Genomic DNA, 17,905 nt, shown 5'->3' with positions numbered 1-17,905 from the left:
TGCGTGCCTGCACAGACTAGCTTCCTTTTATGAAGTGGCCATTCCCGAAATGGAGTCTGCAATCAAGAAGAGGAGGCTTGAAGACAGCAGGTGAGGTGGGGACAAAACTGAAAATGCCGTTGTGGGAAAGAAGGGCCTAAGCCCCAGACAAGGGGTGGCACCTGGGACGGCAGGTGCAGGTGCCTGGGAGGAAGTTCTCTTGGTGCCTTTTGTCTCTTAGACCTCTTTGTTTTTTCTCTCCGGCCCTCAAAGGCTGCTGGGAGACCTGTGGCAGAGGCTCTCCCATTCCAAGAAGAAGCTGATGGAGATTTTCCACACCATTCTGAATCAGATCTGCCTGCTTCCCATCCTTGAAAGCAGGTAAGCTCTCGGGAGCTGCCTTCCAGTGCCTGGGCCCAGCAGGGGCGTCTCACCCCTTCCAGGGTTGACTGAGCAGAGACGGGAAACAGAAAAATGCCTCTTGCCTTGCATTGGCCAGACCCTCACGCAGGGACAGAGTTGGCGTGGGAGGGAGCTTTGGACCATCTTGTGTCACCTGGGCTCATCTTCCCTGGTGTCCTGTTCCAGCTGTGACAACATTCAGGGCTTCATCGAAGAGTTTCTTCAGATCTTCAGCTCCTTGCTGCAAGAGAAGAGGTGAGTGTGGCGGAGCCGTGGGACAGGCCTGTGTCCTCCCACTCGTGCTAGAAGACCTTACATAATGGAGCCCCTGCCACTCACCACAGCCCTGAGACTGAGGAGCTGGCCCCAGCCCTGTCCCTCCTGTCTGTTCTCTGCCCTGCAGGTTCCTGCGGGACTATGATGCACTCTTCCCTGTGGCTGAAGACATCAGCTTGCTGCAGCAGGCCTCGTCAGTCTTGTATCCTTCTACCGCGGCCCACTGGGGCAGAGATGGCCTGCGGGGGCCCCAGAGGGGCAGAGTCAGGGCCGACCCACTACTGTCTGTAGACGCCCACCTGGATCCCGAGCCCCCTTGTTCTAGGAGATGACTGCTCCAATGCTCAGGGCAAGGAGTCCTGCATTCTGTAGCGTCTGGGCCTCTGTGACCTTGGCCTTGGCCCTGCCTTCCTGGACAGGAAGATAGGTGGTTAGGTAGAATCTCATGTGGGGAGAACTCAGAGGGGGAGGGTGTCAGACCAAAGCGATGTCCAAGCCGAGAACAGAGCGTGCTCCTCTGAGGAGCCCCAGATGTGGTGTGCAGAGCCAGGGGTGCAGCCCTGGAGGAGGAGCAGGTGAACTGGGGGCCAGTGGACCTCACTTGGCCCTGGGGTGACCCTCACGGAGGAGCCGGGGCTCGGGCCTGCAAGTGCAGGGGTGTGTGGGAGGCTGTAAAGTCTGAACCAGGAGGGGACCTGCAGGTGTGTCCTTTTACCAGCTCTGGCACAGGAAGGAGATGCACTGCCCTGGAGCCTTCTGGGAGGCCCAGGGGCCTGAGAGGAGGCTGCTGCTGGCATCCCAGGGTAGATGGTGAGGGTTTGGACTAGAAGTGGAGTGAGGGAGCTGGAGGCGACTCAGAGTCTGGCTTGGCAGTGCCCAGAGTGGTAGAGAAAGAGGCCCGTGAGCTACCTGGGTGCTGGGGGTAGATTGTTCAGTCTTCCTCCAGGACATCCCTTGGGCCCCCAGCCTTTTTGCAAAATGTCCTCTAGTGGATGGGCAGAGCCCAGTGCCACCGTCCTGTCAGGCCCTCTTCCCTGGTGGTCTCTGCACAAGAGGAACCACTGACTCATCCAAGCACCGTGTTCTAGGTCACTGTCATTGCAGCTTCCAGCCTTGCTCTGCTGAGTGGCAGGTGCTGGGTTGTGAGGCTGTACCCATGATGCCCCTTGGTACAGCCCAGGAGGCCCCTGGCAGGAGCTTTGGCATCAGATGCTGGGGGGTGGGGACGGAGAAATTGTGTAGCCTCAGAGCTGGGGTGGAGAAGGCCATGGGAGATGAGCGCACGAGACCCCTTAACCTGCCCTCTTAGGGACGAGACGCGGACGGCCTACATCCTCCAGGCAGTGGAGAGCGCGTGGGAAGGGGTGGACAGACGGAAAGCCACAGACACTAAAGACCCATCGGTGACCAAGGACCTCAATGGGGATTCTCATGGGGTCTCAGTGACAGCGGAACCAATCAGTGAAAGACCATCATACCCAGAGAACTCGGAGGAAGAGGAGGTGTGTGTCTGGGGTGCCTTCCCCGGCCCCATGTGAAAGGGTGGGTGTGGGTGTGGGAAACCTCCCTTCTTTGGTCCTGCACTCATGGAAAGGAGTTTTGGGGAACTGACAGATTTGAGCTGCTGGTCAAATCTGTGGGTCTCAAGCCAGGGGCATTCCAGGCCAGGCAGGAGGAGAAAGCAAGGGCTTACGGCATCAAAGCCTCAGCTTCCCCTGGAAGATGACAAGGAGGAAGTCTTTCCCGGGGAATCCTTCCCTGAACAGATAGAAGCGAGTCCCCTTGCTTGCTGCTGGAGCTGTGCCGGGTCCCACTGCGTGGCCTCCCAGGGGCCCTCTGTGGGCCTGCAGGGCCCCGTAGAACAAGTGTGGAACCCTGGATCTGGCGCTTTTCTCTCCAGCTTTTCCAGAACAGGCTGAGTCTCTGGCTGTCCTAATTGGCCACTGAGCCCAGGACTCTCCCTTTGTGTTGGGAGGCAGCAGGATGGAGAAACAAAAACCACCCAGCAGGGGTTGGTGTTGTGGCATAGTGGGTAAAGCCATTGCCTGAGCGCCGGCATCCCATTACGGCTGCTAGTTCAAGTCCCAGCGGCTCCACTTCCAGTCCAGCTTTCTGCTATGTTCTGGGACAGCAGTAGAAGATGGCTCAAGTGGTTGGGCCCCTGCACCCGCATGGGAGACCTGGAAGAAGCTCCTGGCTCCAGACTGGCCCAGGTGCAGCTGTTGTGGCCATTGGGGAGTGAACCAGTAGATGGACTGACTCTCTCTCTCTCTCTCTCTCTCTGCCTTTCAAATAAATAAATCATTTTTTAAAAAAAGAAAATCGTGCAGTAGGGCACTCATAGGTGGACCGTAGATCTGCTCACCAGCTCTGAGGCCTTGGAGGCGTCACTCCCATCAGCCTGTTCCTAGTGAGTAAGGTGGGGATAGACAGAACCTCCATGGGGCTGTTGGAATGCTCAGAGCCACCACCTGGAGTCTCTGAGCTGGTCTTTTTTTTTTTTTTTTTTTTTAAGATTTACTTATTATTTCAAAGGCAGAGTTACAGAGAAGGAACAACGGAGATCTTCCATCTGCTGGTTCACTTCCAAGTTTTCACAATGGGTCAGGTGCCTAGAACTCCATCCGGGTCTCCCACGTGGGTAGCAGGGGCCCAAGTATTTGGGCCATCTTCTGCTGCTTTCCCACACACATCAGCAGGGAGCTGGATTTCAAGTGGCACAGCCAGGACTCGAACTGGTGCCCATACGAGATGCTGGCATCGCAGGGGGCGGTTTAACCTGCATCACAATGCCGGCCCCCACTGCTTTTCACACCCCAGCCCCCTGACTCTCACAGGGCCTTGGAGAATGACAGCCCCTCTACCTTTCTCCACTCTCTTCCCCATTTGGCTTCTTAGTCTGAGGCATGAGAGCTTTGGGCTGTTTCGATTTGTCAGTTTCCTTAAGCAAAAGGCCTAGCAAAATTAAGCCACACTGGGCAGTACAGAAAATGAATCCCCCTCCCTGAAAAGAAACTCGGTGAAGGGGAGCATCTCCATGCAGTCCCCAGGGTCAGCCAGCTTGGTGGACCTGTGGGCCTGGACGAGCATCTTGGTCAGCAGAAACCTCAGCCATTCTCTGCGTGCCTGGTCTCCACCAGGGACGGTGCTTGGTGGCTGCTGGCTGTCGTCTCGTTGAATCCCACAGGTGGGTGGTGGAGTGCCCGTTTTAGGGGAAACACCCTGCCCACGGGCAGGCAGTAGGAGGCTCAGCTGCTGAGCCCCTTTCCACAGAGGGGGAAATGGAGGGTCCTGGAGACCTGAGTCACTTGACCAAGGTCCCACAGGCAGGGAGGGCAGGGCTGGGTCCCTGGGTGCTGAGTCCAGCACTGTTTGGGGCCTGCTGCCCTGCCCCCGCCCAGCTCAGCCTTCCCTTCCCTCTACTCCCACTGCAGTGCCTGGGAGCAGCCGCTGCCCTGGCGCCCGCTGTGAGCGGCGTGGAGCTGGACTCGCTCGTCTCCCAGGTGAAGGACCTGCTGCCAGACCTCGGCGAGGGCTTCATCCTGGCCTGCCTGGAGCACTACCACTACGACCCAGAGCAGGTGATCAACAACATCCTGGAGCAGCGGCTGGCCCCCGCCCTCAGCCAGCTGGACCGCAGCCTGGACAGGTGGGAGAGACCAGGGGAGGAAGCTCCCGGGGCAGGCTACTTCCAGGACAGGCTCCTCTTGCCTCCTCCTGCTCTTGCTTCCCTGTGGCCCAAGACTCAGCTTGCTGTCTCCTCCCCACAGCCACGTTCCCAGGCATTTACACTAATGCCTGCTTTGGGGAAGGTTCTCACATGCAAAGCCCCCCCCCCCCCCCCCCCGCACCTTGTGGGCAGGCCAGGGGACGTGACAGAGGGTTGCTGAGTTGCTGAACCTTTCAGCCTCTGCTGTCACCACTTTGCTAATAGATCCTGGAGGGAGGCCAGCCAAGGCCTCCAACTTCCCGACTTCCTTCACACCTGCGCCCCCCCCCCCCCCCCCGCCTTTTAAAGATTTACTTACTTGAAAGGCAAGAGTTCCACAGAGATTGATTGATCTTCTAGCTGTAGTATTTGGTTCACTACTGAAATGGTCACAATGGCTAGGGCTGCGCCAGGCCGAAGGCAGGAGCCTGAACTCCCTCCGGGTCTCCCACAAGGGTACGGGGCCCTATGCACTCACGTCATCTTATGCTCTTTCCCAGGCACATGAGCAGGGAGCTGGCTTGGAAGTGGAGCAGCCGGGACTTGAACTGGTGCTCCTACAGGATGCTGGCATTGCAGGCAGCACCTTAACCTGCTGTACCACAATGCCAGCCCCACACCTGCCCTTTTGGAGTTTGGCCCACTGCTGCCCTGAAGGCCCCATAGGACACCAGGAACAAGTACACGAATGGGCGTTAGTTCCATGAACAAACGATGCTTACCAAGTGAATGAGCACGGTCAGCTCTGCGCCTGTTTGAGACACTGAGGCACAGAGATGGAGTGATCTCTGGCTCCCTACCCCAGGGGGCTGCTGTGGGCAGTAAGGGGGGGTGGGAGGAGCTTAAAGAAACAGAACCCGCGTGAGTGGCACACAGGCCAAGAGGAGCTTCCTCTGAGGTTTGGCTGCCCACCCCACTGGGGCCAGCTGGGGCAGTGCCTCGTCTTCCCCCTAAGGTTTTTAGATCATGTCCTGCGTGTGGCTGCTGAGAGGAAGTGGAAAATCTAATGGCGGGCAGGGAGTGGGGGGCCCGCATTGATTTCCGTGCCACCTCCCAGACAGGTAAAGCCAGACCCCACGCCCCTGCTCACCTCTCGTCACAACGTCTTCCAGAACGACGAGTTTGATGTGTTCAGCAGGGACTCTGTGGACCTGAGCCGGGTGCACAAGGGCAGAAGGTGAGTTCCCGATGCGACGGCGCTAGAAGGGTGGAGAGGAAGCAAGCGAAGCCCGTTAGGAGAGCTGGCCACGGGGCTCAGCTCGCGGCTTCCCAGCAGGGGCGCAGGAGCTCGCATGATTGTGCTCCTGTGGCCAGCAGAAGGCCAGGGGGGGCCAAAACGAGCCTTCTGCCGGCTTCTCCGGCCCTTTGATGTGTGGCCGTCAAGTCTCCAGGTGGTAGAGCGAGGCGGGGCCTCCCACTCTTTGTCCCAATTTTCCCCGGGCTGTGACAAAAGGAGAAATTGAAGGACTTGCACCAAGCGAGCTTTCTAGCAGGCGAAACTACCCCACTTCCAGGCCTTTCTCCTTGTTTTGGGCGTATGTCCTCTCTACTGTGATGGCATTGAGAAGTCCATTCACGATTTATTCATTCATTCCACAAATATTTGCTTGGTGCTTACAGTATTCCAGGCCCAGGATTAATTAGGTTCTGGGCCGTAGTGAAACAGCCTGGCCCCTGCCCACGTGGAGTGTGCATTAATCAACTGGTCAAACAAGCTATTGCAGCTGTAACAAACGTGACAAGGTGGGGTCTCGTAGATTCTACGCAGACAGGAAGGCTCATAGAAGACGCCAGGAGTTGAAGGATGAGGAGGGGTTCGTTCTGCCAGGGAGGGGGAGGAGGCCTCCCAAGCAGAGCAACAGCAGGAGACGCGCCCCTCTGGAAAAGGTCCCCTGCGATGGGAGAAAGCGCCTGCCAAAACAAGGCGGTGGCAGCATCACGCCAGGCCCCCGGAGTTACGGTGTGGTGTTGGGTCATGGGATCCGGAAACCTGGGCCCCTCTGGCCAAGTGTGGCCTGCCCGCTCCCCCATTACATAGACGGGGGGCCCCAGCCCCGTTCTCGCAGAAGGAGCTCCAGTGGTAGAGGTACAAGCCACTGCTTCAGCGAGGGCTCCCTGGTGTTGCCCTTCCCTAGGGCTGGCCAAGGGCTTAGGGAGCAGCCTCAGGGCAGCCGTAAAGCCATCAGGCTGGCTGGACAGGAAGTGCTTGCAGACTGCTTAGTCACACACATTGCAGCCTTGCCAGGTTCCAGGCCAGAGATGTTATCCTGCATCCACGGGCGCTCTTCCTGGCCAGCATGACCTTCCACAGCTCCTGCTGCAGGCACTGGGCAAACCAGGGCTCCCCTCCCCCTCCAGCCCCGGGAACCTGATTGAGCTTGGGCATCTCTGGACCTGGCCTTTTCATTGACCTTGATCTGTGGGCTTACCCATGGAATTTTAAGGGACCGCTCCCAGCTGTCCTGGTCAGCACAGGGACTGGCACTGAGCCAGCCAGGTGTCCGGGAGCTGTGCCCCTGCTCTGGGCACTCAGGCCTGCCAGGCAGAGAGACTGGGTGGCAAATGTTTACTGAACTCACTGTGTTGTGCAGTCGGGGGCAGACGATTGCAAAGAGGCAAAGCCTTCATTCGTGTGTTCATTATCTGCCTATTAATTCAGCAAATATTTATTAAGCGGTTTACTAGCACCAGATACTAGGCTAGACACCAGAGGAACAAGGTGAGCCAGACACCTGGGCCATGCCCTCAGAGGGCACAGAGAGACCGTGGGAAAGCCGGAGCCCATGAAATGGGCAGTGACAGACTGGCAGGCTGCTGGGATACTTGTCCTGTTAGGGGCAGGGCGGAGGGGCTCAGGGCCCATCACGCCGGAGCTGAGGTGTGTGTGTTGTAGGATCAGGGAGGGCACACAGTACGGAAATCTGTTCTTGGCGTGACCAGGAGCTGCAGCGCAAGGCCCAGAGGGCAGGTTACCTGAGCAGCAGCCTGGCCCCATCCTCTCAGCCTCTGCTTGGCGGTGGTCAGTGTGGTTCCCTTGAGGCTGCAGGAGGGCTCTGACGGTTTCAGCTTGGGCTTCTCGAAATGACCGTGCCAAGAGCAAGTCTAGAGCCGAGCTTCCTGGATTGCTCCAAGACGAGGAAACCCTTCTGGGCTCCCCTTCCGTCTCACAGGGGAGAACTGAGTTACAGGGCCAAGGCCTGGGGCTCGAGTGTGGAGTTGGAAAGACCTACATGATGCGGGTTGGTTAGGGGTGAGCTGGAGGGCAGACACCAAGCACATGTACTGCAGGTGTCATGGCCAAGGAAGGAGGAAGCAGTGTGCATACAGTGGGGGAGGGGGTCCCCCAACTCCTTGGTACTGGTGCATGGTGTGCCCCCTCATCCCCCAAAGGAAAGCTTCTGGGCCAAAAACATCAGTGCTTCCTGTCTGCCTCTTGGTGAGTCACAGAGCACATTAGAGACCCTGGTAGGTCCTGCAGCATGAGCAGCAGGATCCACTCTGCCTGTGGCCACGCAGCTCAGGAAGTGGCCCGGTTCTGCCCCTCTGGATCCCCTGACTTCCCACCTGGAGCAGGAAGGGCTCCTTCCTCCTGAGGGTCAGAAGCGGGAGTCGCCTTCCGGAGGGGCAGTTTGAGTTGGGTCTTGAACAGCCTTGAGGGCACGAGGAGAGGGAAGGTGGTGAGATTGCAGGGGAACTGCTTGTTCTCAGGACTCCCTGTCGTTCCCAGGAGGCCGAGGAGGTGTCCACCCCTGAGAGCTAGTCTCAAAGCCCCAGTCACGTGTCCAGGCCCAGCTGAAGCCCAGGCCCTCGTATCCGTCTGCACCTGCCTAGATGGGCTGCCCAGGGGCCAGGCTCCGCTGTCCCTACCCATGCCCTCTCCCAGAGTGCAGCCGGGGTGGGTGGAGTTTGCCAGGCTTCTCCTTCTGGGCCTGCCAGGGAGCCACAGACCCAGAGGCCACACAGCGTGAGATGGTTGCCCCACTGCCCAGCACCAGCCACCACAGGTTGTGGCAGGAGGGACAGTGATGCTTCGCGTTTGTCTTTGGTCGCCGGCACTCAGGAGGCCCTCAGGCACTGTGTGTTGAATGCATGGGTGTGCCCCTCACAGTGGCACCAACCACCTGGACACGCCGGGGCCCCTTTCACTTCCTGGTCGATACGAAGGATCCCTGTGGCTGAGGTTTCTCCTGGGCCAAAGCCCATGCACCATCCTCTGTGCCACGCCCTGGCGCTCCTGCACTCCAGCAGCCCCTGCCGCTGGAGGCTGTGGGGCCCCTCCCTGCAGAGCCCCCACTCCGTTTCCAGGGCACACGCCTCCTTTCTGCACATTTCATGTTGGCTGTCATTTTCCTGTCTGTCGCCCCCACTCCGCTGTTAATTGATGAGGGCAGATCCATATGTTACCCATTTCTCAATCTCCCTGCCTCAGCCTGCATCCCCTTAACAAAGACTGTTGCAGAGGGGCCACATCCTGGCCTGCCAGCAGGGGGTCTGCTGTCCCGACCTGTCCCCGGCTGACAGCCAGACAGACCCAGACACCTGCCCCTCCCTCCACCAAGAGCCAGAGAACACAGGAGTTTTATGGTAGCTGCAGATGACTTTGTGGTTTTTTTTTCTCCTTCTCTACCCTTGATGCCTCCCAGAGCCCCGACTTCACAGCTAAGCTGGATTTTCTGGCCTGGTATCTCATCCCAATTTCCCCCGCAGGGCTAGAAACTACATCCCATGGGCCTGTGTACGCGCCTGACAAGCCACGTTTTTCTGTAGGTTTGCAAAGCCCGAGTCGGGAGGCTTGAATCCCCACCGAGGCTGTGCTACAGCCTGCGGGGACCCCGGGCCTGTTCCTTTCCCCGCCACTGCACCCATGTTCCCTCACCTGGGACATGATGGGAGTTAGATTTCCAGACTTCTTGGTCCAGGGAAATCTTCCATGGGAGCATGAACTGTGGGACAGAGAGGGCTGCTGTGGTGAAAGGGGTGAGGGGACGAGGCCAGGACCCGTGTGCCCCACACCCCCGAGGTCCCTGGGGCTCCCCCGGCTCGGTAGGAAAGACCGCGGTTAAGATACCTGCCTCCCGCCGGCGCCGCGGCTCACTAGGCTAATCCTCCGCCTTGCGGCTCCAGCACACCGGGTTCTAGTCCCAGTCGGGGCTCCGGATTCTGTCCCGGTTGCCCCTCTTCCAGGCCAGCTCTCTGCTGTGGCCAGGGAGTGCAGTGGAGGATGGCCCAGATCCTTGGGCCCTGCACCCCATGGGAGACCAGGAGAAGTACCTGGTTCCTGCCATCGGATCGGCGTGGTGCGCTGGTTGCAGCGCGGCGGCCATTGGAGGGTGAACCAACAGCAAAGGAAGACCTTTCTCTCTGTCTCTCTCACTGTCCACTCCTGCCTGTCAAAAAAAAAAAAAAAAAAAAAAAAAAACCTGCCTCCCATGTCGGCTGAATACTGGACCCTGGCTTTTTTCATTTTTTCAATTCTTGTTTGATTTTTATCATTTTATTTGAGGGAGAGAAAGATCTTCCTTCTGCTGATTCACTCCCCCAAATGCCTACAACAGCCAGGGCCGGGCCGGGCCAGGCCAAGCCAAAGTCAGGAGCCCAGAACACAACCTGGGACTCCCCCGTGGATGACAGGGACTCAGGTACGTGAGCCACCACCTGCTGCCTCTCAGGGCGCACGTTAGCAGGAAGCTGGCTCAGAAGCAGAGCGGCCGAGACTCCACCCGGCACTCGGCACATCTTAGCCGCTGTGCCAGAGACCCAGCTTCTGGCTCGAGCTTCCTGCTAATGCAGACCGTGGGAGGGTCTGGCATGGGCTCAGGTCATGGGCTTCCTGCCACCCATGTGGGAGATCGGGGTTGAATTCCTGGTATCTGGTTGCAGCGCAGCCCAGTGCTTGCTATTGCAGGCATTTGGGGAGTTAACTAGTTGATGGGAGCATGCACGCTTGCTCTCTCACTCTCAGCCTGTTTCTTAAAATAATAATAGATGCTAATTTAAAAAGAAAAGATGAGTGCAACAACGCCGGGCCTTCCTGGGAATCGCCATAGGCATCTGGCAAGGAGCTAACGTGCCCTGGGTCCCACTGTCCACATTGTCCTGTGGCTCGCTTTTTCCCGTGGATGGAAGTCTGAGAATCCCTTCCCTGAGCACAGATGCACAGTGTCAGGGTGCAGCACTGTCACCTGGCCGCTTCACTCCTGATGGATGCTGGTCCCTTTCCATTTTTCACTCTGAAAGGAAAGTCCCTGATCAGCCTCTTGGTGTCCTCAGCCAGCGTGTCTCTGGCACAGTCGCCTTGAGAGGGAACTTCCTGGTGGGAAGGTCTGGATCCTGGCAGCAGTTGCTGGGATAACCTCCAGAGTGCTGGAGGTGTTCACGTGGGCACCAGCAGCCGGTGCCAGTCTGAGGGTGCGAGCAGTGCGCTGGGGTCTCTCCAGGCCTCTGCAGCCCACTGCCTTCCCAGCCTCATGGTTTCCCTTCCTCCCTCCCGGCACAGGAAGCAGGAGAACACGCGGAGCCTGGTCAACGACAAGCGGGCGGTGGCAGCGCAGCGGCGGCGCTACGAGCAGTACAGCGTGGTGGTGGAGGAGGTAGGCGCCCAGGCCGGGCCTCTGCTGGGCAGGAAGGCCTCCCACCCCGAGCCCTCTGACCCGGGCTGCTGCTTCTGCAGGTGCCCCTGCAGCCGGGGGACTACCAAGGTGACGACTACGAGGACGAGTACGACGACACCTATGACGGCAACCAGGTGGGCGCCAACGATGCAGACTCGGATGATGAGCTCATCAGCCGCAGGTGAGGCTGCTCCTGCCTCCTAGCCCAGTGCTCCTCCACCCCCGGCTCTCCCCGAGTGCGGTAGCAGGTATTTAATTTTAGGCAGTAGCTGTAACTTAAAATTATTTCATTTATACATAAGGCAGACAGAGAACTTCTATGCACTGATTCACTATCCAAATGCTTGCGAAGCTAGGGCTGGGCCAGGCTGAAGCCAGGAGCCTGGAGCTCATTCTGGGCCTCCCGGGGAATATATTAGCAGGGAGCTGGATCAGAAGCAGAGCTGAACGCGAAGCCAGGGGCGCCGATGTGGGTCGCAGGCAGCCCAAGCGGCATCTTAACCACGGCACCAAACTCCTGCCCATTTTGCATTTTTCTTCTCAAGTGCAGAAAGCTGTTCCCAGCGGAGATTCCCGGTACACATCAAAGCAGAGCTGCCTGCCTGACGGGGAGACTGGGGCCCTCCAGCCCCAGCTCAGCTCCCTCCTGCGCCCACATCAGACCTCACTGCTCTCAAAGAACCTGGAGGCGGAAGCCAAACCAGCTTGAGAAACACTCTGCTGTCTCCTGAGCCCAGCCTCACCCTTGTCTTTGATCTCTCTCTCTCTCCAAACCTGCAGGCCCTTCACCACCCCTCAGGTGCTGAGAACCAGGGTGCCCGGAGAAGGGCAGGAGGAAGACGATGAGGACGATGAAGAGGAGGCTGAGAACGAGGCCCCCAAGGTACCCCTTCCTTCGGCAGAGGGCAGGGGGTGGCTGCAGTTCTGCAGGGTGAATCCCGGCTCTGCCGGGGCAAGGGGACCCTTCCCACTGGCAGAGCACCTGGCCCGGAGCTCGCCCCCACTGCCCACCGAGGGCCCAGGGGACAGATGAGAGGCCGGGTCTCTGAGGAGCCTGGGGGCAGGGCAGCCGACACTGCTGTGCCCAGGGTGGCGTTGTTAAAATCACAGGAGACCCAGGGCCCTCGGGGTCATCTGGACTGGTGGGTTTGCAAATTCTGTTTTTGAGCAGCTAAACTTTAAGTGAAAATCTTAACTAAAACCTCAACATATAAAACAGATAAAAGTGTAACCACTCATGCTAAATGAGGCAGCAGCCTGGGACCTGAGGTCCCTTATGCTTTCCCACCAGGGTGAGACCAGGTCGGCCACGTACCTGAACGGCAGGGCCTGGGGGGAAGCAAATGCCCCGCGCTGGGGGCTCCCTTCTTCCAGATTTGTGTGTACATCTACCAGTCTGTACCTGTTACAAAGACTGCCGGCCACTGTCGCGACAGCTCCCGAACCCCCCTCCACTCCCACCCCGCCCTGGGCCTGGCTTCTTGTTCTGTTGTTGGCACAGAGAGCTCTCCCCTGCTGCCGGTGCCAGAGTGGGGCTCGGCCTCCGCTCCAGCTCCAGGGCCGAGCACCTGGCCTCCAGGCCGGCTCTGGTGGCTCTCCTGGCCCCGTGGCCTCTCTTGTAGCCGTCCTGGCCTGCCCCTTGCTCCCATTTCTCCTCATCTTGCTATACTTAGGGTTCCTTCAGCTGCCTCCCCCCAGCAAAGAGGTGGGCCGGGGGCTTCTGAAGGGAACCTCAGACCACAGCAAGCCCAGCTGCATCCTGGGATATTACCCCACAAGTGCTATGGGGGCAGCCTCAGAAACCCTTCGAGCCTGGTGTCTCCACAGCTCCTAAATCCATGTTTTGTCTGCCCACCTTCCACAGCCCGACCATTTTGTGCAAGATCCTGCAGTGCTGAGGGAGAAGGCAGAAGCCAGGCGCATGGCCTTCCTCGCCAGGAAGGGGTGAGCATTCAGGGAGCTGTTTATGCTGGGGGTGGGGAAGGCCCAGCCCCCCTCTCAGAAAACCCACATGGATCTCAGTGCTGCGTGCGTGCGTGTGGGCTCTCCCTGCAGCCCTGTGAAGTGACGGTTGTCATTGTCCTCAGTGTACAGATGAGGCGAGTCAGGGCCAGAGATGCTGGGTAAGCTGCTGCGGTCACACAGCAAGTGGGTGGTGGAGCAGAGACTGAGCCCCGCTCTCTGTCTGTACTCGTAACCGTTACTTGCAAGGGGTTTATCACCCAGCATCAGAGCCCAGGGTGTGCAGAGCTGGCTGGGGCAGGCAGAGTGTGAAGTGGGAGAGGGGCAGGCACTGTGGCACAGTGGGTGAAGCCACTGCTTGGGATACCTGCACCCCATATCCGAGTGCCTGAGATCCAGCTTCCTGCTAATGCACCCGGAAGGCAGGTGATGCCCAAGTGCCTGGGTTCCTCCACCCAGACGGAGTTCCTGCCTCCTGGCTTTGGCCCGACCTAGCCCGGGTGTTGTGGGTACTTGGGGAGTGAACCAGCACATGGAGGATCTGTGTCTGTGCTTTCAAATGAATAAAACTTTTAAAGAACAAATGTAGGAGAGCCCAGACAGACCCCCTTTGTGTCTGAGAGGCACAGCAGGGACAGGAGCACTTAGGGTGGGAGGGCAGAAGGGCACGCGGCCGTAGGCCTGGTCAGGGAGAGGGATCCTCGGGGCAGAGCCCGGCACCTCCCCAGCGGGAAGTGGGTCAGAGGGACCGTGGATCTCCCTGCACTTAAGGCCAAGCCGGGAGCAGCAACCCAGTCCCCTGTCCTGGCCCTGGGACTCAGGCAGCGCTGCCTCCTGTGTGGGCAAGGCCTGAGGGAGAAGGAAGGCTTTTGGGTGTCACTCAGAAAGCAAGGGGGAGCCACCGAAGGTTGTTAAGCAGGGAGGGGACCAAACGGTCCCCGCCTGCTGAGTGCAGGGCTCTGCCTGCAAGGGTCTTGTGAGCACCCTGGCCTTGGAGGCCACCAGGCAAGGCCGTGGGGTCTTCCCTCGAGCACGTGGCCCTGCACAGCCCAGACAGACAGGGGACCCATCCCCGGAACCCCTCCTCCACTCCCGCAGGCTGCTCCCCAGCTGAGCCCCGGCCTTGGGGCTCCACGTCTCCTCCCATCCAAAGCTAGGACATGGGTGACCCGCCCAGGCTGTGGGTTCTTCCCACCAGACGGTCTTCCTGCTGATGGGTTCTGGTGGTGTCTCGCTCAGGTACCGGCATGACAGCTCTGCCGCAGTGGCCGGCAGCCCGCGGGGCCACGGGCAGAGCCGTGAGACAACGCAGGAGCGCAGGAAGAAGGAAGCCAACAAGGCGACGAGAGCCAACCACAACCGCAGAACCATGGCCGACCGCAAGAGGAGCAAAGGCATGATCCCCTCCTGAGGCCGCTGCGCCGGGGCCCAGCGCCTGGGAAGGCCGCCTCACTGCCTACCAGCCCGCTGTGAGCGCTCCTTGCAGAACACACAGTGCCTTAACCGCAGCGAGCAGGCACCTTCCCCTAGCTGTGCAGGCGGGAGAGGGGCGGGGACGGAGCCCTGAGGCCCCCAACCTCCTGCAGGAGACACCACTTCCCGGTCAACAGGAAACCTGTATATTCACAAACAAAGACCTGCAAATAAAGTTTTTGACCCTTTCAACCAGTGACGCAGGATGTACCCATGACCAATCTGGGGCCGGGGCCAGGGCGGGATGGTCCCTGTGCTCGCCTCTTGCCTGTAGCCCCTTCTCGAGTTGCTCTGTCTCGCGTGTGGCCCTCAGAACATCACCCCCTCTCAGCCTCCAGCCGCTGCCTGTGGATGAAGACCTGGAGGGTCTTTGACGACCCAACCCCAGCAGGGAGGTGCTATCCTCGGCCCGGCAGGACAGATGAGCAAGGTGCGGCACGGAGGGCAAAGCTGCCTGCCTGCCCAGGCTGTGGCCAGGAAGTGACAGCACAGAGTGGACACTCAGCCTGACCCCTGGCCTCCATGGGGTGCCAGAGCCCCGGGGGTGATGTCATGTCTCAGCTGCTCCAGAATGCAGTGCGACGTGCGTGCTCAGACACTTCATTAAATCCCCCAAACCCAGTGAGGTGGCCTGCCACGCCCTGGTGAAGCAGGTGGGACCCATCTGGCTTTCTCGAAGGCCCCTCCCAGGCAGGGCCACCCAGTTCCTCGAGGGCAGGGACTGGCAGGCCTCCCCAAATGCTGCCAGTCAGCAGCGGTTCAACAGTGGGGCGTCCACAGGGCTGACGTAGCCCAGGCTGTCCTGGACGGAGGCCATCGGCCAAGGCCGTGCCCGGCCAGACCTTGACAGGTCCCCCGGCTGCTCCTGTGGCTTCTCTGCACGTGGTTAGCGGAGAGGGAAGCTCGGGCAGACAGCCACTTGATGAATCGGTCGAGTTCGGAGAGCGCACACAAGTGAAAATCAATAGCCATCCCTCCGTGTCTCGCCGGAGCCAGGTGTGTTTGAGATGCAGGGCAGGTACGGGGCTGTTGTCCTCGCCTGAGCTGAGAGCAGGCCCAGGGCTGCTGTCCTCACCGGCAGCAGGAAGACCCTGGTTCCTCCCGGCCAGCCCCGTGGCAGGGGTCCTTGGTCTTCTCTGCCCAAGTTCAGACCAGCACTTGTCTCGAGCTGGGTCAGGGGAGGGGGTGCCCCATGCACCTTCTCTGGGTCATCGGTGCCCACCCACCCCCACCCCACCCCCCCCAGCCACCTAGAACCACGTTCAGGCCTCACATGCGCCTCCTGGCTGCATGGATTTAAGATGGCTTTTCTCATTTTCCATAATACAGTGCCAGTGCAACCTAGTCTCCCTTTAACAGTTAGCCTGGTGTTCACGAGCACACCCCTCACCTCTGGGGGCCTCAGCCTGCTGGACCCCATGAATGGTTTCCACGTGGTGCCGGTTAACCCTTAGTGTGAGGTCTCAAGAGTGAAGATTGGCATCGTGGTGCACAGGGTGAAGCTGCAGCCTGCCACGCCAGCATCCCATGGTTCAGGTGCCGGCTGCTCCACTTCTGGTCCAGCTCCCCACTAATGCACCTGGGAGAGCAGTGCAGGATGACTCAAGTACTTGGCCCTGCCAGAGACCTGGATGAGTTCCTGGCCCCTGGCGTTTTCAAAGGCAAGAGCCCTGCCCCGTCGCTGGGTCCGCCTGTCACCTCTCCTGTGCAGATGCTTGCTGAGGGCCTTCTCTGGACCCCTAGCAGAGACCACGACTGTCACATTTCCTGGGAAGCCCTTAAGGCCTCGTGTCTCCTAGAGGCCCGGGCTTGAGTGTCTTGTTGCTGGTGTGTGAGTGGCAGCAGTCGTGGCCTGTATATTGAAGCCAGACTTCCGTGCCTCCCAGAGGTGGAGGGGCAGAGCTGATGGTTGTTTATGAAAAGAGCCTGAGAGGCTGGCGCCGCGGCTCACTAGGCTTATCCTCCGCCTTGCGGCGCCGGCACACCGGGTTCTAGTCCCGGTCGGGGCGCCGGATTCTGTCCTGGTTGCCCCTCTTCCAGGCCAGCTCTCTGCTGTGGCCAGGGAGTGCAGTGGAGGATGGCCCAAGTGCTTGGGCCCTGCACCCCATGGGAGACCAGGAGAAGTACCTGGCTCCTGCCTTCGGATCAGCGCGGTGCACCGGCCGCAGCGGCCATTGTAGGGTGAACCAACGGCAAAGGAAGACCTTTCTCTCTCTCTCTCTCTCACTGTCCACTCTGCCTGTCAAAAACAAAAACAAAAACAAACAAACAAACAAAAAAAGAGCCTGAGAGGCCCTTTGCGCTGGAGGAGGCACAAAACCTGCCCAGAGCCCATGACAGATTAGCAGCAGAGCCTTAGACACATGCTGCCCAAGTCGTCCCTGCACCAGCCAGGTGCAGTCAGAGAGGATGTGATTGGCCAGAACCTGCGTGTCCCTGTCACTCCAGGAGCTCAGGTCTTATAATGCAAGGAGAGAAAAGTACACAAAAAAATGCTGAGGGAGGCTACCATTGTCACTCTGCTTTTCAAATAAGAATCTTTTTAATTGGAAAAGCCGGGTGTTGTGGCACAGCAAGATTAAACTGCCGCTCGTGTCCCTTACCAAGTGCCTGGTTTGAGTCCCGGCTACTCCACTTACGACCCAGCTTCCTGCCAGTGTGCCTGGGAAGGCAGCAGGTGAGGACTCAAATACCTGAGTCCCTGCTACCCACATGGAGACACAGATGGAGCTCCTGGCCTCTGGCTTTGGCCTGGCCCAGCCCTGGCTGTTGCAGACACTTGGGGAGTGGACCAGTGGATGGAAGATCTCTATTGTTTCTCGGCCTTTCACATAAGAAAAAAAAAAAAGTGCAGGTTGGGAGGGTGTTGTATAGCCCTTTAAAATGGCAACGACAGGTGCCAGTGTTGTGGCTCAGAGGGTTAAGCCATGGCCTGCAATGATGGCAGTCCATATGGACACCAGTTCAAGTCCTGGCTTCTCCTCTCCTGATCCAGCTTCCTGCTATGTGCCTAGGAAGGCAGCTTGGGCCCTGGCCACCCACGCAGACCCAGAAGGAGATCCATACTCCCATCTTCAGCCTGTCCCCCACCTGGCCTTTGTGGCCATTTGGGAAGTGAACCAATGGATGGAAGATACATCTCTCTGGGTGTGTCTCTCCCTCTAACTCTGCCTTTCAAATACATAAATACTTTAATGGCATCAACAGAGACTTGATAGCAACATGAGAAACAATACAACTTTTTTTAAGATTTATTTGAAAGGCAGAGTTACAGAAAGAGGTAGAGACAAAAAAATTTTCATGAATTTTTGAAAAAATTTAAAAGCAGGGGCCAGCGCTGTGGCATAGCAGGTAAAGCCACCGATTGCAGTGCTGGCATCCCATATGGGCGCCAGTTCGAGTCCCAGCTGCTCCTCTTCCAATCCAGCTCCTGCTAAAGCGCCTGGAAAAGCAGTGGAAGATGACCCAATCCTGGGTCCCTGCCACCCATGTG

The 17,905-nt window shown here is 58.8% G+C and overlaps 1 protein-coding gene across 13 annotated transcripts in view; it reads left to right on the top strand.

Annotated features, from left to right (window-relative positions):
- The window catches only part of ASCC2 (activating signal cointegrator 1 complex subunit 2), a 43,485-nt gene extending 28,881 nt beyond the window's left edge, over window positions 1-14,604 (top strand). For all 13 annotated transcript variants that reach the window (XM_070065789.1, XM_070065797.1, XM_070065787.1 and 10 more), the window contains 12 exons: window positions 16-90; window positions 253-360; window positions 568-636; window positions 785-859; window positions 1,967-2,159; window positions 4,092-4,306; window positions 5,424-5,543; window positions 10,863-10,956; window positions 11,037-11,158; window positions 11,758-11,860; window positions 12,842-12,921; window positions 14,179-14,604. In XM_070065789.1, the coding sequence (XP_069921890.1) occupies window positions 16-90; window positions 253-360; window positions 568-636; window positions 785-859; window positions 1,967-2,159; window positions 4,092-4,306; window positions 5,424-5,543; window positions 10,863-10,956; window positions 11,037-11,158; window positions 11,758-11,860; window positions 12,842-12,921; window positions 14,179-14,350 (1,426 nt within the window). In that variant the 3' untranslated portion in view covers window positions 14,351-14,604. The remainder of the gene's footprint in view (window positions 1-15; window positions 91-252; window positions 361-567; window positions 637-784; window positions 860-1,966; window positions 2,160-4,091; window positions 4,307-5,423; window positions 5,544-10,862; window positions 10,957-11,036; window positions 11,159-11,757; window positions 11,861-12,841; window positions 12,922-14,178) is intronic.
- Window positions 14,605-17,905: the final 3,301 nt, after the last annotated feature.

This window comes from Oryctolagus cuniculus, chromosome 21 (assembly GCF_964237555.1).
Source record: "Oryctolagus cuniculus chromosome 21, mOryCun1.1, whole genome shotgun sequence".
Taxonomy (NCBI): domain Eukaryota; kingdom Metazoa; phylum Chordata; class Mammalia; order Lagomorpha; family Leporidae; genus Oryctolagus; species Oryctolagus cuniculus.
Note: the sequence above shows the minus strand (reverse complement) of the source record. Positions and strands in the feature narration are given on the sequence as shown.